At 36.7% G+C, this 26,933-nt stretch overlaps 1 protein-coding gene across 40 annotated transcripts in view; it reads right to left on the reverse strand.

The window, feature by feature from the left end:
- The window catches only part of EHBP1 (EH domain binding protein 1), a 370,582-nt gene that overhangs the window by 156,421 nt on the left and 187,228 nt on the right, over positions 1 to 26,933 (reverse strand). For all 40 annotated transcript variants that reach the window (XM_055377993.2, XM_019021230.4, XM_063696160.1 and 37 more), the window contains 2 exons: positions 24,049 to 24,289; positions 14,467 to 14,653 (listed from right to left, as the gene is read on the reverse strand). In XM_055377993.2, coding sequence (XP_055233968.1) covers positions 14,467 to 14,653; positions 24,049 to 24,289 — 428 coding nt within the window. The remainder of the gene's footprint in view (positions 1 to 14,466; positions 14,654 to 24,048; positions 24,290 to 26,933) is intronic.

Raw genomic sequence — 26,933 nt, forward strand, 5'->3', positions numbered from 1 at the left:
CCTCCAGGAATTAGTGGCTCCTTAAATTTTGCACCATAATTGCCTCTCTTGCCTCACCACAGTCCTAACTCCACTGTGCATTTTTTGTTTGTTTTTCCTAAAGTGAAGTTTATCAGTACAGACAGTTTGGAAGACTTCTGTCATAGTTTGTGTGAATCTATTCAAATACTCCAGATAAAATCCCCTTCCTTTTTCATGTAGTAAAGGTGAGCTAACCAGTGCTTCCTTCACATTTATCATCAGTAATATACCCTAAAGTTGCCCTGCCAATATACAGCAACAGCACTCCATTTGCCATTTGTTACTAACCGCTTAGTCTTTATAAAGCATTTGGCAAATAAGCCAAATTTGTGAGCCATTCTTTATTGTTATAGTATACAAATAAGTTATTTACTTTATTCAGGTTGTTTTCCCATGTGGAGGCATTTTGGTCTTCATAAAGAAAAATGGTAATTCAATTCTCAGAAAACTGTGACAGGCACTTTAATTCAGTTACTTCACGATATACTGATATAAATGAGCAAACTTTCTAAATCAAACTTTACAAATTTTGTTTTAAAAGGCAAGCATTCTAATCAGGGTTAAAAAGAAAAATTTAGCATTTTTATGTTTCCCATTGAACACAGTGAGAAAAATCAAGAGGCAAACTTTTAGGGGTATTCTTGATGCTAGCGTTACTGGTTCTTTGAGTTTGCAAAGGCCTGTAAGTGAGTTACTGCTGCTGCACATTTGTCTGTCAGATTTGCCCCATCTGTGCACCATGGCTGGGACTAGTGTGAGTGAAGGGGATGCACAGAGTGCAAGATTTCAGGAGCCATTCACTTTCAGGGTGGTGCAGATGCAGAGCTCACACTTGTTCCAACCTAAGAGAATATGCCTCCTTAAATTTTGTGTCATAAATTTCTCTTGCCTCACCCTAGTCCAGGCCATGAAGTGCACACATCCAAATGTGTTTTAGAAATGATACCATATGTGCTATAGGAGGGACAAAAGGAATGTTTCTCAACTTCCTCACCAGTAATTCTATGTTCTGAAAATTAACATGTCTTTTCAGACATCATAATATAAATGTAGAGCAATGACCTTGACAAAAAAAACTATTCAACTTCGACAGCCTGGGTTTTTTTGTGTGTTTTTGCATTGTAATGTACCTAAACTTCTTTATGGTCAATTGTAAAATATTCTGATCTTCCCTCAAAATTTGCTATCATCTATCTAGCTAGCTAGCTAGGTATCAATCTATCAATTATTTGATGGGATCTTGCTGTGTCTCTAAGGCCGGAGTGCAGTGGCTCACCACAACCTCCGCTCCTGGGATCAAGCAATCCTCCCACCTTAGTCTCCTGAGTAGCTGGGACTACAGGTGTGTGGCACCCAGACTGGATATTTTTTTTTTTTTTTTTTTTTTTTTTTTTTTTTTTTTTTTGTGGAGACCTATCTCACTATATTGCCCAGGCTGGTCTTGAACTCCTGGGCTCAAGCGAATCTCCCACCTCAGCCTCTTAAAGTGCTGGGATCACAGGAATGAGCCACCGTGCTTGGCTTAATTGGTTTAAATGTTATTTTAAAAAGACTCTTGCAAGTAATCAGGTTTTCTCATAAGAAAGACACCAAGATTTAGGCTCATTTACATTTACATTCACATTTTAAATAAGTATTAGGGCACAGCCTGCTAACTGACCCCTAATATCCATTCTACCCTTTTTTAGTAATAGAACTCTTGATTTTCAGCTGTAACACAACTGCCCAGAAAAATGATACATTTTCTAGCCTCCCTAGGTGGAGGTTGGCGTGGCTATTTTTGTCCCTTCCTTCTTGTTGACTAGAATGGGGACAATGTTGGGCCATGAAGTATAAGCCTAGGCTGAAAATGGTAGAATAGTAATCTACTATAGATCTATTATAGATTACTATTATATTACTATAATAGGATCCCTGATGACTGTGAGACTACTGTATCAGCACTGGACCTTCAATATTTTTAAAGACAGAAATAAATTTAACTTTTAATCTAAGCTGACATGTGAGGCTTTCTATTGCCCACAGAAAATCCTAATTCCAACTAAAATTCCATTAACCAGAGACTCATTTTATTAAAAATATTTTTTAAATTAACAATTGTGATAGGGTCAACATACATATATTTTAAAAAGGTAGTTGAGTCAGTGTAATTTGTTCTTAGCCATTAGCTAAAGTCAGACACACTGAAGGAAGGGTAGCTTTGTACAGGGGAGGTAGGAAATTCCAGAACATAAACTGTTTTGCCTAACTAAATCATCATTAAAAAGGTAAAAGCAGATTGAAGGTATTCCAGAGAGAGAAGCAGATACACTGAGGCTGATTCCCAGTTGTTCCTGAAGCCCAGCTTGTATTCTTTGCCTAGGGTTTGGCAAAATATCTTTATGTCTTTGTAACTTTATCCTTTCTGTTTAAGCAAGAAAATTCAAATACATGTCTTGTTTCTATTACTCATAACAAAAAAAAAATGCTAACCAATAGAACAGCTAATATATATAGGAGCATACCATTTATTCAGTAGTATTGAGGAACAGGGTATGACAGTAAGTAAAAAATTTACAGGTAAAATAAGATTACCTTTTGTATTTCCTAGCTGTCATTGAACCTTGGCATTTTAAATTTTCTTTTAAAAACTGTGTGTTTATTATTTTACTAAATTACATTTGATTCTCATCCTTTTTATAATTTTCCTTGAAAGGTTTGACATTTTCAATTTACATATGATAAGAAATTAACACACTGATTGTGTGTTTACTGTTTTTCAGCAGGAATGGCCCTGAGACACCATTCTGCACAGTTTTACACAGACAGAAATTGAGGAAAAGAACTTTCTGGAAGGAAGCCATTATATAAGGTGAAAAGCTGAAAAGGGTGCTTGCTTTGTGGTTTGAATTTGCTCCTGGGAGCAACCAGTAAGACTGCTGTGAGTTACTTTGAGTTTACCCTGAGCTTTCCACAGTTTCTGCAGTCTACTCAAGTCTGAAAACATCCAAGTGAAAACCCTCAGTCTTGCTTAGAACTTTCTAGAAAGAAGCAACAATATGAGTGAAGACTTCAGTTATTTAGCTGAGCCATAAGATACAGATAGGGTTTCCATTTTCAGAGAGGGAGCAAGTAGACAGTAGTATTGCTGTCAATCACTGGAGCTCTACCAATCAAGATCTTTGAGGGGGCCCTTCTCCACTTGACCAGACTCATTTCATCATGGAATGTACGGTGGGGCTCTTTTCTATGCAATCACAGAACTGTAAGTTTAATTTATTTTAATTTTTTATTGTCAGTAATTGGCTGTTTATATTATGATTTTTATGGAACTAGGTCATATAGTATTTAATAACATACTTTAGCAGATGTATCTGGGAACAATTTCATTTATATTCCTAAATTTTTTCTAATAACTTAAATTGCATGTTGTATTAAGTGCATGAATTTTATCTAGTAGCTTGCATATTCATTAATTTATATTCATAGTCAGTAAAAGGTGGTCAGCCATCACTGGAACTAACTTATTTTACTGGATGGTTACATGTTTAATGTCAGTTTACTTCTCTAAACATTGATCTTTTTTCTTAAGCTGTTTTTTTAAAAATATTGTGGTTTTCTTATTTTACAAACACGGAAATCAATGGTCTGAAGTGTAGAGTTTATGTGGATTTATGATACTGAGGGGCTCATAGCTGCCTGTGGGGCAGTTTGAATTTTATTTTGCAACATTAAGTATACATTTATTATCACTTTGTTTAAATTCTAATCTTGGTGCTTTTTCATGAATTTTCTTAAAAATAAGTTTCAGGCGATAGGTGGAGAAATCAATCATCTGGCTGAGAAGTTGTCATTTTATGACAGTGAACACTTTGCCACCTCCGCAGTCAGTTGTCATTGAGTGTAGTTCAGCATTTTGATATACAAATAATTGTTGTGTAATTTTTTATTATTCAACTATAATTTGAGCCGTTTTTTATCCAAAAGGTTTAATTAAATTATTTTGTCCTTTTCAATTTACAAATAATAAAACCAATTGGCCCAGATGCTGGTCTTTTTAAGCAACAAAAACTCTTTAATAATTTTAACAGAAATGTTTTGATGTAAAACACATTTCCCTGCTTCCTTAAATAGAATATCGTATACTAAATGTAGTAAGACCCTTTCATATCAAAATGTCAATTATTTTACCAAGCTTTGATGCTGCAAAGTCTTCAGGAACTACTGAGATATACAGGCATATTCCTGTGATGAGTAAGTCCTGTACTACTTTCCAACTGCATTCTTGGCTTCCATTTATCATTTTTTAATTATTGTCAGCATATCACTGATGATAATCTACTGCCTTATCTCACACATAATTGTGTATTTGGTGATTTCCTTCCTTTTGGTTTGGCAATAGTCTACATTTTTTCAAATGAAATCTTAAATGAACTCAAATATATAAAATGAATGAGCATGGATTTGCACAGTAGAAATGGAAAAGGGGGTCCGGAGCCTTCCTGCCAAGCGTCCATACCTGGTCCCCAGTGCAGAACACTAAGCCACCTGATAAAACCCCACAGGGCCCACACAGTTTGTAACACTGGTCAAGCCTAAGAGTGACTTCCTCTGAGGGTAAATTTTAAGAAAATGTTATCTTGTACATATCATATACAGAAGGCAACAAAAAACAGATAAGTGATCTCATTACTCACCTCTATTAGCATAACAAACAAAAACAAAAGTACATGTATAAGGTTTGAAAATTCAAACAATATAGGAAGTTAAAACACGAAAAGAAATGCCTTCCTCAATGTTCGGCATACCTCCATCTTACCAAGACCTTTCTTCTCAGATGCAATCACTATTACTTGTGATTCCTTTGGAAATGTATGTGACCATATGTCTATGTGCATAGGCATATACATGTGAATAACATTTTTTATACACACAGAAGTGAATAACATTTTTAATACACACTATATTCTGTTATGCACTTTTTTTACTTAATAATGTATCAGCAGTCTATTATTAATATTTTTTGTTATTAGGTGACAGTGTTTCACTCTGCCATACCGGCTGGAGTGCAGTGACACATCACGGCTCACTTCAGCCTCTACCTCCCAGGCTCAAGTGATCCTCCCACCTTAGCCTCCCAAGTAACTGGGAATACAGGCGTGAGCCATGATGCCCAGCTAATGCTTTTATTTTAATTTTTTTGTAGAGACAGGGTCTCACCATATTGCCCAAGCTGGTCTCTAATTCCTAGGCTCAAGGAATCCTCCTACCTCGGCCTCCCAAACTGCTGGTATGACAGGCATCAGCCACTGTGCCTGGCCAGCAGTCTATTAATACTATTATTTTAAGAGATGGGATCTCAATCTCTGGGCTCAAGCAATCTTCCAGCCTCAATATGAGTAGCTGGGACTATAGACGGCTAGTCTTTTTTAGCATTAATTTTTCAGTTGTGTTTCACCAGGTATCTTATCCAAACTACCAGGTGTCTTATCCAAACTAACTTCCAGATCAGCAAAAGGTTACTGTGGATATGACTGTGTCTCTAATGTCTATGTCTGAGCATAATGAGGCATTTTCCAAGAGAAGCATGGTGCTAAACTGCTCAGTCTTTCCCATAAACATCATTTATTTCACAATGTATCTGCAATGAAACATTACCTTCAAAATAATGTAAAAATAGCTATTCACATAGCTATCACATACTTTCAAGCTATAAGAAAACTTAATCACCATATAAGTTCTATGGAAAAACGTATTTAGAGTTCCAACTTGGAACCAGAAATACCTCTCTCTAGAGATAGCACGACACAGTGAGAAAAGCATGGGTTTTGCACACAATGAACCTGAATTTTAATCCTGGCAGTGTCACTACTTGCTTTATCATTTTTAGCAAATTACTTATCCAAGGTTCAGTTTCTCATATGTAAAACAGAGATAATGGTATAGACAGTACATAAATATGTGTGTGTGTGTATATATGTGTGTGTGTATATGTATAGTGTGTGTGTGCGTCTGTGTGTGTGTATCCTCAGTTGCTCTATGGATCAAGTGAGGTAACAAAATATTGCCCGGCATACAACAGGCACTGTTAAGTTTGTTTCCTTTCTTTTTTTTTTTTTTAGATGGAGTTTCACTCTTGTTGCCCAGGATGGAGTGCAATGGCGCCATCTCGGCTCACTGCAAACTCCGCCTCCTGGGTTCAAGCGATTCTCCTGTCTCAGCCTCCTGAGTAGCTGGGAATACAGGCATGCGCCACCACACCTAGCTAATTTTGTATTTTTAGTAGAGACGAGGTTTCTCCATGTTGGTCAGGCTGGTCTCAAACTCCTGACCTCAGGTGATCTGCCCGCCTTGGCCTCCTAAAGTGCTGGGATTACAGGTGTGAGCCACCGCACCTGGCCCGCTTCCTTTCCTCTACAGAGAAATTAGGAATTTTTAATTAGCTCCAAACTCCTGATGGAATAAAGAGGAATGGTATAGGAAGTAGGCAATGAGGGACTAGAGATTCAGAGAAACAAGTGATAGGTTTAGGTATTCTTTATGGTCAGAATGGATAAGGGACCTAAAGTTTCTTGATTCTGGCTAGTGTCCCAGTCACTTGTTTATTTTTACTCTTATGGATATTGGAATTGGCCATCTCCTTTTGCCTTATATTTCTACCATCTGCTCTTTCCATTTAGCGTTTTTCCCTCTTTCTCTAGCACAACCCAGCAAGACAGAATTTAAGTCATTGGGGGAGAAAAAAACACGTGATATAAAAACAAACACTTGGAGATTGACTTATGGAATGGCTGAATGAGGAACTCAGTGAACAAACTCTCCCTCTAAAACAATAAAAATACAGGCAAACAAATAAAATGAACTATTTCAGAAGTCTGGCATTTAACAAAAGCCACAGAATGAAATGAAAACTTGTCTATTCAAAAGAAACTACTGAACTTCAATGTCCTTGAGAAAAACAGAAGCCCAGGTACCCGAGTAGAATATGGTTCCAAAATCATACAATTAATGAAAATGCTAGGTTCCAATCCTTTCTCTACTGGCAGGAGGTGGGGGACTTGTAATCTTTCCTTTATCCCTCTGAGATCAAGTTAATCTCATTTTTAACATTACCAGCTATGAGAATTAAATAACCTAATATAGCGGTAACAACACACCCATGACTAGATAGGTAAAAGTTATTTACCTAAAAAAATTTGCTAAGACCAACACACAGAAGACACCATATTATTTACAATGGAATCGTTTAATAGCTTTAGGTTTTGTTCCAAAGGCGTTTTACCTTTCCATGTAGTCATCACATAAGTGACAAGCCAAAATTATACCTTGACATGAATCAAAGTGACAAAATTGAAATTCTCCAACAAAACATTTATCTGGACTGAGCCTTAATCTTTCCAGTTCATTTGTCAAAGGATGATTTAGATTTCTTCCTCTATATTTGTATAAAGCTGTCTCTCATGCCTAGCTGCTTTAGAGTTTCCTTTCCTTCCTTTTTCCTTCCCCTTCCCCTTCTCCTTCCCCTTCCTTTCCCTTTCCTTTTCTTCTTTTTTTTTTTTTTGTCGTTTTTCCTTTCCAACTTGTATTACAGGTTCAGGACGTACATGTGCGGGTTTGTTACATGAGTAAATTGCGTGTCATGGGGGATTGGTGTATAGATTATTTCATCACCCAAGTAAAAAACACAGGATCCAGTAAGTAGATTTTTGATCCTCCCCCTCCTCCCACCCTCCACCCACAAGTAGGCCCCAGTGTCTATTGTTCCCTTCTTTGTGTCCATGTGTACTTAATGTTTAGCTCCTACTTATAAGTGAGAACATGCAGTATTTGGTTTTCCATTCCTGGGTTAACTTGTTTAGGATAATGGCCTCCAGCTCCATCCATGTCCTGCAAAGAACATGATTTTGTTCTTTTTTATGGCTGCATAGTATTCCATGGTGTATATATATACCACATTTTCATTATTTGGTCTACTGCTGATGGGCAATGTAGGTTGATCAAGTGTGTTTTCTATTGTGAATAGTGCTGTGATAAACATACACATGTATGTGTCTTTACTGTAGAACAAGTTATATTCCTTTGGTATATACCTAGTAATGGGATTGCTGGATGCAATGGTAGATCTGTTTTAAATTCTTTGGGAACAATCTCCAAACGGTTTTCCATAGTGGCTGAACTATTTTACATTCCCACCAGCAGTGTATAAGTATTCCCTTTTCTCTGCAACCTCACCAGCAACTGTTATGTTTTGACTTTTTAATGACAGCCATTCTGCCCGGTATGAGACAGTATCTCATTGTGGTTTCCATGTGCATCTCTCAAAAGATTACTGATGCTGAGCATTTTTTCTCATATACTCGATGGCCACATGTATGTATTCATTTGAGAAGTGTCTTTTCATGTTCTTTGCTCATTTTTTAATGGGGTTGGTTCGTTGTTTTTTGCTTGTTAATTTAAGTTACGTATGGATTTTGGATATTAGACCTTTCTCAGATATGTAGTTGGAAAATATTTTCTCCAATTCTGTAGATTGTCTGTTTACTCTGGCAAGAGTTTTTGTTTTTTGTTTTTTTCTTTTTTGCTGTGCAGAAGCTCTTCGTTTGATTAGGTCTCATTTATCAATATATTTTTTTTTTTTTCACAATTGCTACTGGAGTTTTTGTCATGAAATCTTCATCAGGGCCAATATCACATAATGGTATTTCCTAGGCTTTCTTCTAGGGTTATAATTTTATAGTTTTAAGTTTTACATTTAAGTCTTTAATGTATCTTGAGTTAATTTTTGTATGTGGTGAAAGAAAGGGGTCCAGTTTCAATCTTCTTTACATGGCTATCCAGTTAACCTGGCACCACTTGTTGAATAATGAATCCTTTCCCCATTGCTTGTTTTTGTCAACTTTCTCAAAGATCAGATGGTCGTAGTTGTGTGGCTTTATTTCTGAGTTCTCTAAACTGTTCCATTGGTCTGTGTGTCTACCAGTACCATGCTGTTTTGATTACTGTACCCTTCTAGTATAGTCTAAAGTCAGATAGTGTGATGCCTCAAGCTTTGTTCTCTTTGCTTAGGATTGCATTGGCTATCCAGGCTATTTGTTGTTGTTGTTGTCGTTCCATATGAATTTTGGAATAGTTTTTTTTTCTAATTTTGTGAAAAATTCATTGGTAATTTTGATAGAAATAGCATTGAATCTGCAAATTGCTTTAGGCAATAAGGCCATTTTAATATTGATTTTTCCGATCCATGAGCATATAATGTTTTTCTACTTGTTTGTGTCATCTCTGATTTCTTTCAACAGTGTTTTGTAATTCTCATTATAGAGATCTTTCTCCTCCCCGGTTAGCTGTATTCATAGGCTCTCTCTCCCTCTCTCCCTCTCCCTCTCCCTCTCCCTCTCTCTCTCTCTCTCTCTCTGTGTGTGTGTGTGTGTGTGTGTGTGTGTGTGTTATTGTGAATAGGACTGTGTTCTTAATTTGGCTTTCAGCTTGAATGTTATATAGACTTGTAGGTGTATAGAAATGTTACGGATTTTTGTACAGTAATTTTGTATCCTGAAACCTTACTGAAGCTGTTTATTGGATCTAGGAGCTTTGGAGCAGAAACTATGAGGTTTTCTCAATATAAGATCATATCATTTAGGAAAAGTGATTGACTTCTCTTCCTATTTGGATTGTTTCTATTTCTTTCTCTTGTGTGAATGCTCTGGCTAGGACTTCCAGTACTATGTTGAATAGGAGTGGTGACAGTGGGCATCCTTGTTTTGTTCTGGTCCTCAAGGGGAATACTTCCAGCTTTTGCCCATTCAGTATGGTGTTAACTGCAGAACTGTCATAGATGGCTCTTATTATTTTGAGGTATGTTCCTTTAATACCTAGTTTGTTAAGGGTTTTTAACATGAAGGGATGTTAAATTTTATTGATAGCTTTTTCTGCATTTACTCAGATAAACATGTAGTTTTTTGTTTTTTTTTTGAGACAGCGTCTCACTCTGTCACCCAGGCTGGAGTGCAGTGGCAGCACAATCTTGGGTAACTGCAACCTCCACCTTCTGGGTTCAAGTGATTCTCTTGCCTCAGCCTCCCAAGTAGCTGGGACTACAGGCGCCCACCACCACACCTGGCTAATTTTTGCATTTTTAGTAGAGACGGTGAAATTTCAATTTCACCATTTTGGCCAGGCTGGTCTCAAACTCCTGACCACAGGTGATCCACCCACCTCAGCCTCCCAAAGTGCTAGGATTACAGGTATGAGCCACTGCGCCCAGCCATAAACATGTAGTTTTTGTCTTTAGTTCTGTTTATGGGATGGATCACATTTACTGATTTACATATTTTGAACCAACCTTACATCCCAGAAATGAAACCTCCTTGATCACGGTGGGTTAGCATTTTGATGTGCTGCTGGGTTTAGTTTTCTAGTATTTTGTTAAAGATTTTTGCATCTACATTCATCAGAGGATATTGACCTGAAGTTTTCCTTTTTTGTTGTGTCTTTGCCAAGTTTTGGTATCAGAAAGATGCTGGTCTCACGGAATAAGTTAGAGAGGAGTCCCTCATCTTATTTTTTTTGGAAAGTTTCAGTAAGATTGGTTATCAGCTCTTCTTTATATGTCTGGTAGAATTCAGCCATGAATCTGTCTAGTCCAAGGCTTTTTCTGTTTGGTAGGCTTTTTATTACTGATTCAATTTCAGACCTTATTATTGGTCTGTTCAGGGTTTCAATTTCTTCCTGGTTCAGTCTTGGGAGGTTGTGTGTTTCCAGTAATTTACTCATATCTTGTAGGTTTTCCAGTTTCTGTGCACAGAGGGTTTTGTAATTGTCTCTGAATGTTTTTCCTATTTCTGTGGGGTTGGTGGTAATGTCTCCTTTGTCATTTCTGGTATTTATTTGAATCTTCTCTTTTATTAGCCTAACGAGCAGTCTGTCAATCTTATTTATTCTTTCAAAAAACCAACTTTTGGGTTCATTGATGTTTTTGTACTGTTTTTCAAGCCTCGATTTCATAGACTTCAGCTCTGATTCTGGCTGAAGATTTGTCATCTTCTGCTAGCTTTGGGTTGGTTTGTTCTTGATTCCCTAGTTCCTCTAGGTGTGGTATAAGGTTGTTAATTTGAGATCTTTCTAACTTTTTAATGTGGGCACTTGGTGTTACAAGCTGTCCTCTTAATACTGCTTTAGCTGTGTCCCAGAGATTCTGGTATGTTGTATTTTTGTTTTCATTTGTTTCAAAGAATTTCTTAATTTCTGCCTTATTTGTTTACCCAAAAGTCATTCAGGAGCAGGTTAATTTCCAACATGGTTTTGAGAGATGGTCTTAGTATTGATTTCTGTTTTTATTGTGCTGTGGTCTGAAGGTATAGTTAGTATGATTTCAGTTATATTGAATTTTTTGAGAATTGTGTTATGACTGAGCATGTGGCTGATTTTGGAGTATGTACCATGTGCAGATGAAAATAATGTACATTCTGTTGTTGGTCACAGTGTTCTGTAGATGTCTGTTAGGTCCATTTAGTCAAGTGACAAGTTTAGGTTCTGAATATCTTTATTAGTTTTCTGCCTGGATGATCTGTCTAATATTGTCAGTGGGGTGTTGAAGGCTCCAATTATTATTGCGTAGTTATCTCTTTGTAGGTCCCTAAGAACTTGTTTTATGAATCTGGGTGCTCCAGTGTTGGGTGCATATTATTTAGGATAGCTAAGTCTTCTTATTGAATTGAACCCCTTACCATTATGTAATGCCCTTCTTTGTGTTTTCTGATCTTTGTTGGCTTAAAGTCTGTTTTGTCTAGCATTAGAATAGCAACCCCTCCTCTTTTTTGTTTTCTGTTTGCTTGGTAGATTTTTCTCTATCCCTTTACTTTGGGCCTATGGGTGTCAATGCATGTGAGATGGGTCTCTTGAAGACAGCATACAGTTGGGTCTTCTTTATCCAACTTGTTCTTCTGCGCCTTTTAAGTGGGGCACACAATGGCAAGTTGGATAATTTACATTCAAGGTTAATATTGTCATATGTGGATTTGGTTCTATCATTGCGTTGTTAAGCTAATTGTTATATAGATTTGATTGTGTAGATGCTTTATAGTGTCCATGGTTGATATGGTTTGTCTCTGTGTCTCCACCCAAATCTTATGTCGAATTGTAATTCCCAATGTTGGAGGAGGGACCTGGTGGGATGTGACTGGATCATGGGGCAGGTTTCCCCCTTGCTGTTCTTATGATACTGAGTGAGTTCTCACGAGATCTGGTTGTTTGAATTTGTGTATTCCTTCTGCTCCCACCATGTAAGATGTGCTGGCTTTCCCTTTGCCTTCTGCCATGATTTTAAGTTTCCCGAGGCCTCCCTAGCCATGTCTCCTATACAGCCTGCAGAACTGAGAGTCAATTTAACCTCTTTTTAAAATAAACTACCCAGTCTTGAGTAGTTCTTTATAGCAATGTGAGAACAGACTAATACAATGGTCTATGTATTTAACTGTGTTTTTGTGGTGGCCAATAATCATCTTTGGTTTCTATGTTTAGCACTCCCTTAAGGACCTCCTGTAAGGCAGGTCTGGTGATAACAAATTGCCTTAGCATTTGTTTTTCTGAAAAGAAATTTATTTCTTCTTATCTTACGAAGTTTAGTTTGGCTGGATACAAAAATTCTTAGTTGGAATTTCTTTTCTTTATGAATGCTGAATATAGGCTCCCAATCTCTTCTGGCTTGTAGGGTTTCTGTTGAAAGGTCTGTGGTTAGCCTGGTGGAGTTCCTGTAAAGGTGACATGCCCTTTCTCTCTGCCTTTACTATTTTTTCTTTCATTTTGATCTGGGAGAATCTGATGACCATATGACTTAGGGATGGTCATCTTATATAGAATCTCACAGGGGTTCTTTGAATTTCCTGCATTTGAATGTTGACCTCTCTGGCAAGGATGGGGAAATTTTCATGGACAATATCCTTGAATATGTTTTCCAAGTTGCTTGCTCTCTCTCCCTCTGTTTCAGGGATGCCAATGAGTAGTAGGTTTGGTTTCTTTACATAATCTCATATGTCTTAGGGGTTTTGTTAGTTCATTCTTTTTTTTTCTTTATTTTTGTCTGACTGAGCTGTTTAGAAGAATTGGTCTCCGAGCTCTGAGATTCTTTCCTCAGCTTGGTCTATTCTGCTGTTAATACTTCCCATTGTATTATGAAATCCTTCTAGTGAGTTTTTCAGCTCTATCAGATAATTTTGGTTCTTTCATAAAATGACTATTTCATTTTTCAGCTCTTGTCTCATTTTACTGGATTCCTTGGATTACATTTCAACTTTCTCCTGAATCTTGACGATCTCTATGGCTATCCAGATTCTGAATTCTATGTCTTTCATTTTAGCCATTTTGGCCTGGCTAAGTATCATTGCTGGGGAGCCAGTGTGATTGTTTTGAGGTAAGAAGACACTGGGTTTTTGAGTTGCCATTGTTCTTGCACTGGCTCTTTCTCATCTGTGTGGGCTGATGTTCCTTTAATCTTTGAAGCTGCTGTCTTTTGGATGCAGTTTTTTACTTTTACATTATTTGATGCCATTGAAGGTTTGACTGTGGTATAAGTTGTGTTCAGATGACTGGCTTTGTTTTTGGATTATTTCAGGGGGCCAAGGCTCTCTCAGCACTCGTGGGCTGCATGCTCTAACCCACATGGCCTGGTACCAGACCCATGGCTTTGTTATCTGGGACCTCAAATTTAAGCACCTGCTGTGCTCGAGGGCCTGAGATGTTCCCAGTCTGCTGGCAAGATCACTCTGATGTGGGGTGCTGGCAAAAGCATTTCATCGGGGTGGCAGCAGTGAGGTTCATGCCCATACTGATGGGGCAGTGGGGACTGTGCATGTGCACTTGCACTGGTGGCAGCAATGAGGTGGGATGTGCATACACCAGCAGGGGTGGGGCAGCAGTGCCTACATGCTGGCAGGGGCAGGGTGGCAGGGTCTGTGTGCATATGCTTACACCAGCAATGGCGGGGTGGCAGGGTGCACACATGTGTGCACTGGAGGGGGCAGGGTAGGGTCAGGGTGGTAGTCATGAGGTCTGTGCACAAGCCCATCAGTGACAACAGGGTGATGAGGTCTGTGTGCACATGCATGCCATCAAAGTGGTGTGGGGAGGCGGTGGGTGGGTGTGCATCAGCAGGGGCCTGTCTGCTGAAGCTCTCCTATAGTTATAGAGTATCCTTTCTTTAAAGCACCAATCTTACAATTATAAGACCTTTCTTCCTCTCATTTCAAAATAGCATTTTAAAAACAATCTTAACCCAAGCCATCCAATCCATACTGTACTGTAAACTTATGGGCTCACAAACATAAATGCAGTGTTGCAGTACAATAGATTTTCTTGGATATTATTTTTAAATCATCAAAAATAGCCAAAAATTACTTTTCTTAATTTAAATTAAATGGCATGGGGAGAAAACAGCAAATACTAATACATGTTTTACTATGAATAAAATCCTACCTTAGGAGAAGTAGAGAGATCTTTTCCTGCAGAAACTGTGTTTTCATTTACTACTCCTGTTTTTGGTGAGAGGACTGGTGGAGCCGGGGCCTTTCTTTTCACTCGCCTTTCAGCTTCTAGTTCTTGAACAGGATTTACCAAATTATTTGGAGGAGGAGTTGATTTAGGTTCATAAAAAGGATTTGATCTAAGTGAAAGAAGAATTATTGTTAGATGTCTCTCAAAAAATAGTTCATTTACAAGTAAAATAATAAAACATGCACTGAAAACTAAAATTTCTTTTTTCAAATAAAACCCAAACCAGTGATAACCTGGAATTTGGAAATAATGACTATTAATCTTTTGGTCCATTTCTATCCAGATTTATTTTTTAATTTGGTTTTAAAAAGTACTTAAAAATATTTAATACAAGGTCACATTCAGCTCAAATTATTATATATAGAACCTTAGAAAAATGTTAAATATTAAAAATAGTAAATCGTGTATATTTTCCATATCCAAGGAAAAGGAAATAAGATGTAAAAATGTCAATTTGATTTCTTTTTTATGCTTGAGCTCTGTTACATTTTCTTGTATTTCATCTTTTCTTCTATGTTAAATTCTCCCCTCATTACGGAACATGTTTTAGCAGTTCCTTCAGCAAGATTCTGCTTATAGTAAATTCTCCCAGGCTTTGAAAATGTCTTTATTTCAGCCCTACATTTAAGTGATAGTTTAGCTGGGTAGAGAATTCTAGTTGTCAGTTATTCTGTCTCAGGGTTTTGAAGATATTAATCCACTGTCAGCCTAATATTGCTCCTTTGTAAGTCATCTTTTCTATGTAGTTGTTAAGATCTTCTCTTTATTTCTAGTTTGAGCAATTTTGACACCTATGACATGTCTAGGTGTGGATTTATTCTGTTTCAGACTCCTTGTATTTCCTGAGTCTGAAGAGCCATGCGTTTTATCAGTTCTGAAAAATTATCTGCCTTTATCTCTTTGATAGCCTCTTCTGTATTTTCTCTATTCTCTTTGAAATATCTTATTAGATATATGTTGAACAACTTCTTGTCAGGTTTCCTAGCCTTTCCATTTTTATAAATCTTTATTCTTCTTGTGCTATATTCTAGATAACTCTCTCACATCTCTGATCCAGTTCATTTTTTCTTTGTGTCTAATATTTAATTCTCCAGGAATTTTTAATTTTAATAAGTATATTTCTTCATATATCTGTGTGTATGGTACCTCAGTTACAAAGATTTGAGTTACTAATCATTTAAACATACTTATTTTATAGTCTCTATCTGACAAATCTAGTATTTGAAGTTCTTGCATGTATAATCCTACTATTTCTTTTGTCTCCTGACTCTTTCTCTTAGTAAACTGTTTCCTTGTGTGTTTTGTAATTCTATATTGTGAGTTCAGGGTTTCACCTGAGGAATTCCTGTGTAGTCTAAGTTAAGAGTGCCTCTCTTCAGAGCGTTTAACACTTGCATTTGCCAAGTACTTTAGGACTAAGAAAATTAGTATCTCCACACACTTGTAATTCACCTCTGAGACAACAGTGTGCTGGCACCACTATCGGTTAGGCACTAAATCAGAATAAGGACAAGAAGCCTCTACTTATAAAAGTTTTGAATGGTCCTTTTCCCTTCTAGATCAGAGATCCCTAACTTAAATTCAATTCCCTACTTTTCAAGAATGAACAGGAAATGTTTCCATTTAGGTGAAATGTCCAGAATAGTCAAATTCACAGAAACAGAAAGTAGATTAGTTGCAGCCAGAGAATGAAGGAAGTGGGGGAATTGGGACTAAATGCTAATAGGTATGAGGTTTCTTTTTGTGGTAATGAAAACATCCTGGTATTAGATAGTGGTAATGGTAGAACAATATAGTGAACATACTAAAAATCACTGACATGTACATTTTAAAGTGTATAATTTCATGTTATGTGAAGCATGTATCAATTTTTTTAAGTGCTATAAAAAATGAACAGGAATAGTGGCTGTACAGAGATAGTATTGTGTGAACACTTATCCCTTTCTCTACAATGACAAGTTACATACTTGCTGATTAATATATTTTAAATATAAATAAATGTAAGCAAATAAAAAATATTTACAGAATTCGGACTATTTTCACATTCTGTTGATCATCTATGATTTGAAAAATCTATTTCAGAACTTTATGCATCACTCTAAAAGACAATTATTTTTATCTTGGTATTGTATATTTGAGTAATAAATTAGTTATATCACTAACTCAGTAAGTTGAAAATTCATCGGTTATATTAGGAGAAAACTGGACAGAATAATTTTAAATGACATTATTTATTGTTTAGAAAATAATTCATCAAGAAAAATGAATTATAGAGAGAAAAACCAAAGTTGGTTCAGGATTAATTTAAACATACTGGAAAAATAATACAAAATGAAGCTAAGGAATAGTCTCTTCCTCTCACCTTGATATCTATGTTTCTTTGGAAAAACAAATTCAAAGTTATTAAAATGGGCATGTAGCTTCCCTGAATAAAATTCAATGAAAGGTTTCCTTGGCAAACTGACACAAAACCATACCAGAAATGACTGCATGCTGGGCCTCAAAAGTCACTTCATAAAAGTTCTGAAAAAATAATATTGGTTTATTGGTTTTCATTTTTACTACATAAACTAGAAGAGTTGAATTATCCCCCAAACATAAGTAACTGAGAAACCCATGCAGTTGCTAAGTGTAAATGACACGTCCTAAAAGGCAAGGAAGGGTGAATACTTTCTCTTTGTGCTTATGGATATGCTGGGGCACTAAAGGTAGTTCCACACATCAAAGGATTCAGTACTATTTATTTGTGATAGTTTAATGTCAGAGTATACAGGAAGTTTGGTAATGGAAGGTGAGTCACATAGGCTTTTCGCTTGATGAAAGGTCATAAGTTTATTATTGAAGTAAGAACAAATTTTGGAAGATTTCTGCTACTGACATTGAACCTATAAACTTTTGTAGAGAAAAGATGATAAATACTAAACAAGTAATTAATACAAACAGAGTTCTTTCTGGACTTGCACATTAGCTTCTGCGCAATCTTTAGAACTTGTGTATATATTTCTACAAAATAAAGAAGCTAGAGTATTTACAGGCTCCCTCTGGTAACCCCAGATGATTGAGCAAGTTAGAACACTCTTTAATCACGAGAAACTTGTAAAGACTGTGACTTTCATGTGGAAAAAGAATGGCCAAAAGGAAACACCCAATGATTCTGATTTTAGTTTTTATTAAGGCATTTAAAAAGTTTAAGCAAACATTAGATGTCTCTTTAATTTGTTAATAAGAGAGCAGGTGTGAGTGTGTTGTGTAATACTCATGTATCTTGGAATACCTGAATGCCTGTACTTAAAGTATGCATTTACATTCAAATATTCTAGGTGTGTGGCTATTACTCAGCACCTACACCACCCATGAGAAATTTTATTTCAATCACATGTTAGCTATTTCAAAGAAAACAAACACAATAACTTTACCAAGTGTTGGGCCAACTTTTCAACCTCCCCATATAGTTATTAATTAGTAATAAGATGTCAACCTGGGTTTGGGTTTAGAATCAGATGATTATTATGATGTAATTCTGAGATTTTTGGAGATTAGAACTTTTTTAGGTTTTATCAAAACCTAGCCATACCCAGGAAGCATGCAGCACATGCTATAAAATGTGGAAAAGATGAGAAACACAACTCCACAGCAATAGAAAACAAGTCAATTTTCTCACTCTTTCAAATAAAAGTCTCAAAAATATATATATCTTTTAAATACATATATATTAAATACATATATATAAATATATATATATATATATATATTTTTTTTTTTTTTGAGATGCAGTCTCGCTCTGTTGCCCAGGCTGGAGTGCAGTGGCATGATGTGGGCTCACTGCAACCTCCACCTCCCAGATTCAAGCGATTCTCCCACCTCAGCCTCCTGAGTAGCTGGGATTACAGGCACCTGCCACTACACCCAGCTAATTTTGTATTTTTAGTAGAGGGGGGGTATCACCACGTTGGTCAGGCTGGTCTCAAACTCCTGACCTCAGGTGATCCACCTGCCTTGGCCTCCCAAAGTGTTGGGATTACAGGTGTGAGCCACCACACCCGGCTAGTCTCAAAATATTTGAAGTTGGTTATTACAGTTCCCTTAAATCATCTATTTTTAAAATCAAACAGTCCCTGTGCTCTGAATTATTGTTTATTTGATGTGGTTCTGGACACTTTAATGACTCTTTTTCTCTACTTTGTTAACATTCTGAATCACCAATGCCCCTTATAAAATACAACAACTAGTAGTCAAATAGGGCTCAAAATAAGAGCTAACCAATGCACAATAGAGAGATAACATTTCTCCCTTTGCACAAAGCTATTACCCCAAACTTTCATGAATCAAAGGAGCCTTATTATTATTCCCCTCTCAACCCACATATAGTGTTTTGAAATATTTTCCTTTCAACCTGCATTTTTAAAGAAGCAACTATTTTTCCCAAGTCCTAAATAATGTTAATACACAAAAGTTTATGTATTTCCAAAAAAAGCAAAGACTCATATAGCCTCACAAGTGATCATATAATTATATTACTTATTATTAAATATTTTAAAGATCTCTCCTGTCACACACCAGTTATTTACATCAAATAGACCTAAAGGCCCAAGAATTCCAAGCTGGAAATCACTCACGTGATATAATATTTCTGCTATTAAAGTTAAAGATTGCTGTTCTTTTTAAAACAGCTTTATTTAGGTATAAATGATAAACAATACATGGCTTACATTTGAAAATAAAATTTAATGAGTATTTTTTATGCATGCATGCAAGTGTGAAACCATCAGCACAAATCAAGATAACAAACATTTCCAGTCCCTCCAAAAGTTTCCTGCATGACCCTTTTTAATCTCTTCCTCCCTCCAGCTCTGATTGTAAACAACTACTGATCTGCTTTTTCTCACTATAGATTGTTTGCATGTTCTAGAGTTTCAAATAAATGCTATCACACAGTATAGTATTTTCTGGTCTGTCTTCTTTCACTCAGTATAATGATCTTGCAACTTACCAACAGTTTGTCCTCTTTATTACTGAGTAGTACTGCATTGTATGGATATGCCACAGTTTGTTTATCCATTTGCCTGTTGATAGATATTTGAATTGTTCCCATTTTGTTATTATAATCAATAAAGTTGTTAAAATATTTATGTAGAAGTCTTTGTGGACATATGCTTTCATTTCTCTTGAAACGTAGAAATGGAATGTCTGGGTCAAGTGATACATGTATGTTTAACTTCTTCAGAGACTGCCGAACTTTTTTCTAAAATGGTTGAACCATTCAGAAGTACTCTGAGAGTTCTGTGGAGTTCCGGTGGCCCCACATCCTTGACAATACTTGGTATAGTCAGTCTTGTAAATTTTAGTCATTTGGGTAGGTGTGTAGTGATATCTTATTGTGGTATCAATTTGCATTTTCTTGATGACTAATGAAGCTGAGCATCTTTCCATTCCTATACAATATTTTCATTTGTGAAATGTCTGTTGAAATATTTCCCCCTTTCTTTTAATAAATTTTTAAATTTATTATTTTTTAGAGATGAGGTCTCACAGCGTTGCCCACGCTGGAGTGCAATGGACTGATCATAGCTCACTGCAGCCTTGAAACCCTGGGCTCAAGTGATCAGCCCATATCAGCCTCCTGAGTAGCTGGGACCACAGGTGTGCACCATCACACCCAGCTAATTAAAAAAAAAATTTTTTTTTTTAAGAGATAGACTCTTGTTATGCTGCTCGGGTTGGTCTCCAACTTCTGGGCTCAAGCGATCCTCCAACCACAGCCTCCTGAGTAGCTGAGATTACAGGCGTGAACCACTGCACGTGGCCTCCCCTTTCTTATTACTGAGTTAAAAGAGTTCTTTACATATTCTGGATACGTCTTTCGCCAGACGCAGGTATTGCAAATCATTTCTGCCAAACTGTGGCTTGCTTTTTCATTTTTGTAAGAGTTTTATAAAGAGAAAAAGGTTTTAATATTGATGAAGTACAAATTAACCATTTTTTGTTTTATCCTTTGTGTTTTGTTGCATTCTACTTAAGAAATCTCCCAAATACAAAGTCACTAAGATTTTCTCCTATGTCCTCTTCTAGAATCTTCAGTTTTTTGTTTTTTAAGATGGAGTTTTGCTGTTGTTGCCCAGGCTGCAGTACAATGGTGCGATCTCGGCTCACTGTAACCTCCACTTCTCGGGTTCAAGCAATTCTCCTGCCTCAGCCTCCCAAGTAGCTTGGATTACAGGTGACTGCAACCATGCCCAGCTAAGTTTTTGTATTTTTTTTAGTAGAGACAGGGTTTCACCATGTTGGCCAGGCTGGTCTTGAACTCCTGACCTAAAGTGATCCGCCCGCCTCGGCCTCCCAAAGTGCTGTGATTACAGGCGTGAGCCACTGTGCCTGGCTGAATCTCCAGTTTTTATTCTTACTTTTAGTTGTGTGATCTATTTTTAGATAAATGTTTTATACAGTGGAAGGTAAGAATTGTAGCTTTTTTTTTTTGTTGAGGAGGGGCATATGGACATTTAATTGTTCTAGCATCATTTGTTGAAAAGATTATCACTTCCTAATTGATTTTCTTTGCTAGCTTTGTCAAAAATAAATTGGCAATATATGTATGAATCTAATTCCAGGCTCTCTTCCAGTCACCTACAGTCTATTAGTAAACTAATACCACACTGTCTTGGTTAATGAGTTTTAAAATCAGATAGTATAAATCCTCAAATTTTGCTCTTTTTCAAAGTTGTTTTGATTATTCTAAGTCCCTTTCATTTCCACATACATTTTATAAACAGCTTACAAATTATTTTTTAAAAAAGCATGCTAAAATTTTGATCGGGATGGCACTGAATTTATAAATTGACTGAAAATAACTTATATCTTTGAATCCATGGCCATTGTATTTTTTCCCATTGATTTCACTCTTTAATTTCTCTCAGCAACGTTCTGTTGTTTTCGGTATATAGATATTGCACATCTTTGTTCAAATTTATCCCTGAGTTTTTTGTTTTGGATGCTTTTATAAATGTTATTTTTTTCAATATTGATTTCTGATTGTTCATTGGGACTACAGAGAAACACAATTGAATTTATATATTAATATTGTAAGCCTGTAACCTTGCTAAATTTACTTTTTAGTTTTAGTACCCATTTTAAAGATTCCTTATGCTTTTCTATATAAACAATTGTCAACTCTGAAAATAGTGTCTTCAAGTAACATTACGTATAAGAAGCTTAAAACAGTATCCTTTCATTCTGCTACTCAGCCTTTACACAACCATCATAACGTTTTACTTCTATAAGTTATAAAACCCAGAATACATTATTGAAGCCTTAAACAATTATCTACCAGAGAGATTTTTAAAAATAAGACAAGTATTTTATATATACTAATATATTTGTCATTTCATGTGCTTTTTTCCTTCGTGTAGATCCAAATTTTCAAGTAGTATCATTTTGCTTTTTTGGAGTGCTGGGAATAGAAAATTATGTTGACAGGTTTTTGTTGTTATACTTTTCCTTCAGTCCTTTAAGAATATCACCTCATTGTCTTCTGGCTTGAGTTGTTTTTGTTAACAAGCTTTGCTATGACTTTCTTCATTTTTCTTGTGCTTGAGTTTCATTTGGCTTCTTTGACCTGTAGGTTTGTTTATATTTTTAAATTTTTTTTATTTCTAAAACTTTTGGTGTTTATTTCTTCAAATACCTTTTCTGTCCTCTGACCTTCTCTTCGCTTCTTTACACACGTTAGGCCACTGAAGTTGTTCCACAGTTCACTGATCCTTTGTTATTTTCTTCTTTCTCTCTTTTAATCCGGATGGATTCTATTGCTATGTCTTTAGGTTAACTAGTATTTCCTTTTGCAGTATTTAACATGGGGTTAACCTCATCCAGTCTATTTTTCATCTGACTTTGTATGAGATGAAAAATCTCATCTCTATAAATTCAATTTCAATTTTCTAATATCATCTATGCTGTTTTCTTCTACCTTCTTGGATATCTGGAATATATTTATAAAAGTTATTTTACCATGTTGATCTTTTAATTCCATCATCTGTCCCATTTCTGCATCTATACTAATGATTATGTTTTCTCCTCATTATGGGTCAGGTCAGATTTTCTTGTTTCTTTACGTGCCTGATAAATGTTTGACTGTCTGTCATACAGTATGAATTTCATGTTTTGTGTGCTGGAGTTTTTGGTATTGATTAAAACTGTTTTGAGCTTCATGTGTGATGCAGTTAAATTACTTGAGATAAGTTTGATTCTTTTGAGCCTTGCCTTTAAGCTTTGTTAGGTAGGCCTAGAACAGCTTTCAGTTTAGGGCTAATTTGGCCCCACAACTGACGCAATACCTCTCTGAGGCCTCTACTGAATGTCCCATGTGTTAGGAAGTCTTTTCTTTCTGGCTGGTGGGAACACAAATTATTCTTGGTCTGGGGCAAACTCCAGGGATCATTCTGTTTGTTTCTTCGTCCTTCGTGATTTCCTCACACGCAAGCTCTGATCCACACTCAGCTAAAGACTCAGGAGGGGCTTTCTACAGATCTCTGAAACAGATCTCATAGAGTAGTGCTCCTCATACAGGTATAAATCCTGTACCTCTTCTCTTCTACAAATTCTAGTCACCTCAGTACTCCCAAGTCCAAACTCTGTCTCCTTAATTCAGGGTGATTACTGGGATCTGAGTTTTTTTCTCTCTGAACTGCATTTAGAAACTCTCTCCCACAAATAAGTTACATAATTGTAGGGCTCGTCTTGTTTCTGTTCTCTTGGGGATCATTATCCTGTGCTGTTTGTGTCCAATGTCTGCATCCTATTGTTTCATATAATTTTATTCCATTTTTTAGTTGTTTAAGAGGCTAAATCCAGTCTGCGTTATCCCGTCATGACTGGAAGTGGAGGTTTTGCTGCTGCTTTTAAAACACACTTAATGTCATGGTCTGTAGCCACATGGGCTGTGAACTGTATAACTCCAGATTACAGTATGAACACATCCCCTTTTTACCCCCACTCCAGATTTGGGCAAATGGCAGCCCTAATTACACAGTCTATTCATACTGAGCTTGTGATAATCCCTAATTTAGAAATATTATTATTTCACTGTTTGGTATCTAAACAAGTCTTCTTATCGAATCAGTACCACAAATGATTATTTTGTTCTCCTCCCCAACAGACCTATAAGATAACTGAAGTTTAATGTCTACAGAGTTTGATGGAAAAAAAAAAAAACCAAAAACCTAAATACCATTTATAATATAGTTTCTGTGAGAAGATACAATTGGAATTCCAACCAGAGATTCTAGGAATATATCTTCCTCACTTGTTAGTTTAGGGTATACACACACATACCTGGAAGACGGTGGGAGAATAAGGTTTAAGACTATAAACACTCAGATAGTGGACGAGTTAGATACTGACTTATAAAGTGTACATTAATGATTTGTACCCATCTAAAGGTACATTACAAAAGGATCTCTTTAGGTAACATAGAGACTAACTTGTGATGATAGCAAAATGAAATGTACTTACTCATCCAATTCTTCTTCTTCAGTTTTAGAACTATCAGCATAGAGGTACTTGCTCATATCCACAGGTCTTATATTTTTTCTTTTTGTAGACTGGGGAGGAGAATCCTTTATGGTCACAAATGCTTCTGGCTCATCGAATGGGTTCAAATACTGTGGAGTCTGCACCTCTTTAAAGGGATTATAGCTGTTATTATAAAAAGAGTCTTCTGTTTTTCTAGGTGAAGCTGTTTCAGTGATCGGTTCTATAAAATAATAGCAGATGAATTAAATCACATGAATACCATATGATATTTTCTAATATTGTTTAGTGTGCTCAAATATATGCACTATTGAATTAATAAGCTCTATAGGGCTGAGAAAGAGCAAAGCAATAATAAAACAATAATATATTTTAGAGGGGCTAAGTATTCTTAATGCTCAGAAGATGTGATATCTAAAATCTCTGTCAATTTCTCCAGGAATGGTACTCCCAAAAATGGCATTTTTGGATCATTACTGTTTCTTGAGATCCTCTGCAGTATCTAACAGTATTAACATTATGATATGCCAATTTTGAAAATGTTTTCTTAGATGTGCAAAATTATATTCTTTTATTGTAGTCTACCAGCTTGCCATTACAAACCGATACATAATAAATTTCTGTTTTTAAAAGAACATGAAATGGGCCGGTTATGGTGGTGTGCACCTGTAGTCCCAGTTCCCAGGGAGGTTGCAGTGGAAGGATGGCTGGAACCCAAGAGTTCAAGGCTGCAGTGAGCCATGATTGTACCACTGCACTCCAGCCTGGGTGACACAGCATGATCTCAATTCAAAAATAAAATTTAAGGCCGGGCATAGTCTCTTGCACCTGTAATCCCAACACTTTGGGAGGCCAAGGTGGGTAGATCACTTGAGGTCAAGGAGTTCGAGACCAGCCTGGCCAACATGGTGAAAACCTGTCTCTATTTAATACACAAAAACTAGCCGGGTGGGGTGGCGGGGGCCTGCAATCCCAGCTACTCAGGAGGCCGAGGCAGGAGAATCGCTTGAATCCAGGAGGCAGAGATTACAGTGAGCTGAGACTGCGCCACTGAACTATAGTCTGGGCAACAGAGCGAGACTCTGTTTAAAAAAAAAAAAAAAACAGAAAAATAAAATTTAAAAAAATAAAATAAAATAAAAAGAACAGGAAATTGATTCACTTTTGAAATGTTCTTTGGTATTTACATAAGCACAGACCACTCAGGGATCTGATAATTCATTCTGTCCTGTGTCGTACATATACTCACAGGCCACTGAACTTGTTTTCTCAAAGTTTTCAAAGAGGAGGTTTCTGTATGCTATAAGACCTTAAATCTTTAGAGCTTTTAATGAGATTATTTTTTCAATGTAACTTAAATTCAATAAATAATAACATAAGAATCTTCAAGTTGAAAGCACTATAATAATAGTGGTAAGCTGATAGATATATCAAGTTTTTCTAGCTTTTATTATTTCAAATTTTAATTTGAAAACAATGGTACTTTCATTTTTATTTTTTTTTTTGAGACACAGTTTCACTCTGCTGCCCAGGCTGTAGTGCAGTGGCACGGTCTTGAACTTCTGACCTCAATGATCCACCTGCCTCGGCCTCCCAAAGTGCTGGGATTACAGGTGTGAGCCACCATGCCTGGACAACAATGGTACTTGTGTGTGTGTGTGTGTGTGTGAGACGGAGTCTCACTCTGTTGCCCAGGCTGGAGTGCAGTGGTGCGATCTCGGCTCACTGCAACCTCCGCCTCCCCAGTTCAAGCGAATTTCTCCCACCTCAGCCTCCTGAGTAGCTGGGATTACAGGCATGCGCCACCACGCCTGGCTAATTTTTGTATTTTTAGTAGAGACAGGGTTTCACCATGTTGGTCAGGCTGGTCTGGGACTCCTGACCTCAAGTGATCCACCTGCCTCAGCCTCCCAAAGTGCTGGGATTACAGGCTTGAGCCACTGTGCCCGGCCTCAGTGGTACTTTTAAAATAAAACTCTGACTCAAAATACAAAACCACTATAGTAGTAGTAGTACTTAGCACGAGGCTTTTTCTTTTATGTTTGTTAGTATTTTAAAACAAAACAACAATTTGTAATAAAACTAAGATTTGCTGATAAAAATATTTTCTCAAATTGTAGAAAAATTTCAGTGAGCCAAAAGTCATAGTGCATTAAAAGTAATTTTAATTATGCTATGCAATGCTAACAAAATATTCTATGAGAGGAAGGCAGGAAATTGATTATTGAAATTCTCAAGAAAAATTGTTTCCTAAGTGACATTTCAAACAACTTAATCTGATTATTATAAAAATTTTATGACTGACATTTATTAATGACTTTTTTTTTTTGAGATGGAGTTTCGCTCTTGTTGCCCAGGCTGGAGTGCAATGGTGCAATCTCGGCTCACTGCAACTTCTGCAGTGACCTCTCCCGGGGTCAACCTATTCTCCTGCCTCAGCCTCCTGAGTAGCTGGGATTACAGGCGCCCGCCATCACGCCTGGCTAATTTTTTGTATTTTTAGTAGAGATGGGGTTTCACCCTGTTGGCCAGGCTGGTCTTGAACTCCTGACCTCAGGTGATCTGCCTGCCTCAGCCTCCCAAAGGGCTGGGATTACAGGTGTGAGCCACCATGCCCGGCCAATGACTTTTACATTTTAAAGTCAAACTACGTATACTCTACATGTTAGCCCAGAAAATTTATTTTGTCTTTATGTTGAAAAGAACGTAAAATGAAAACTTCCGAGCTGAAAGTCTGTACACCATGGAGAAGCAAGTAAGTGTGAAAGAGAAGTCATAAAATCATAATAAATCAATACTGAAATGAATTTAAACATAGCCTACATTAAAGAAGAGAGTCAGTATCTTCTGTAATACCATGATAATAT

This window comes from Gorilla gorilla, chromosome 12 (genome assembly GCF_029281585.2).
Source record: "Gorilla gorilla gorilla isolate KB3781 chromosome 12, NHGRI_mGorGor1-v2.1_pri, whole genome shotgun sequence".
Taxonomy (NCBI): domain Eukaryota; kingdom Metazoa; phylum Chordata; class Mammalia; order Primates; family Hominidae; genus Gorilla; species Gorilla gorilla.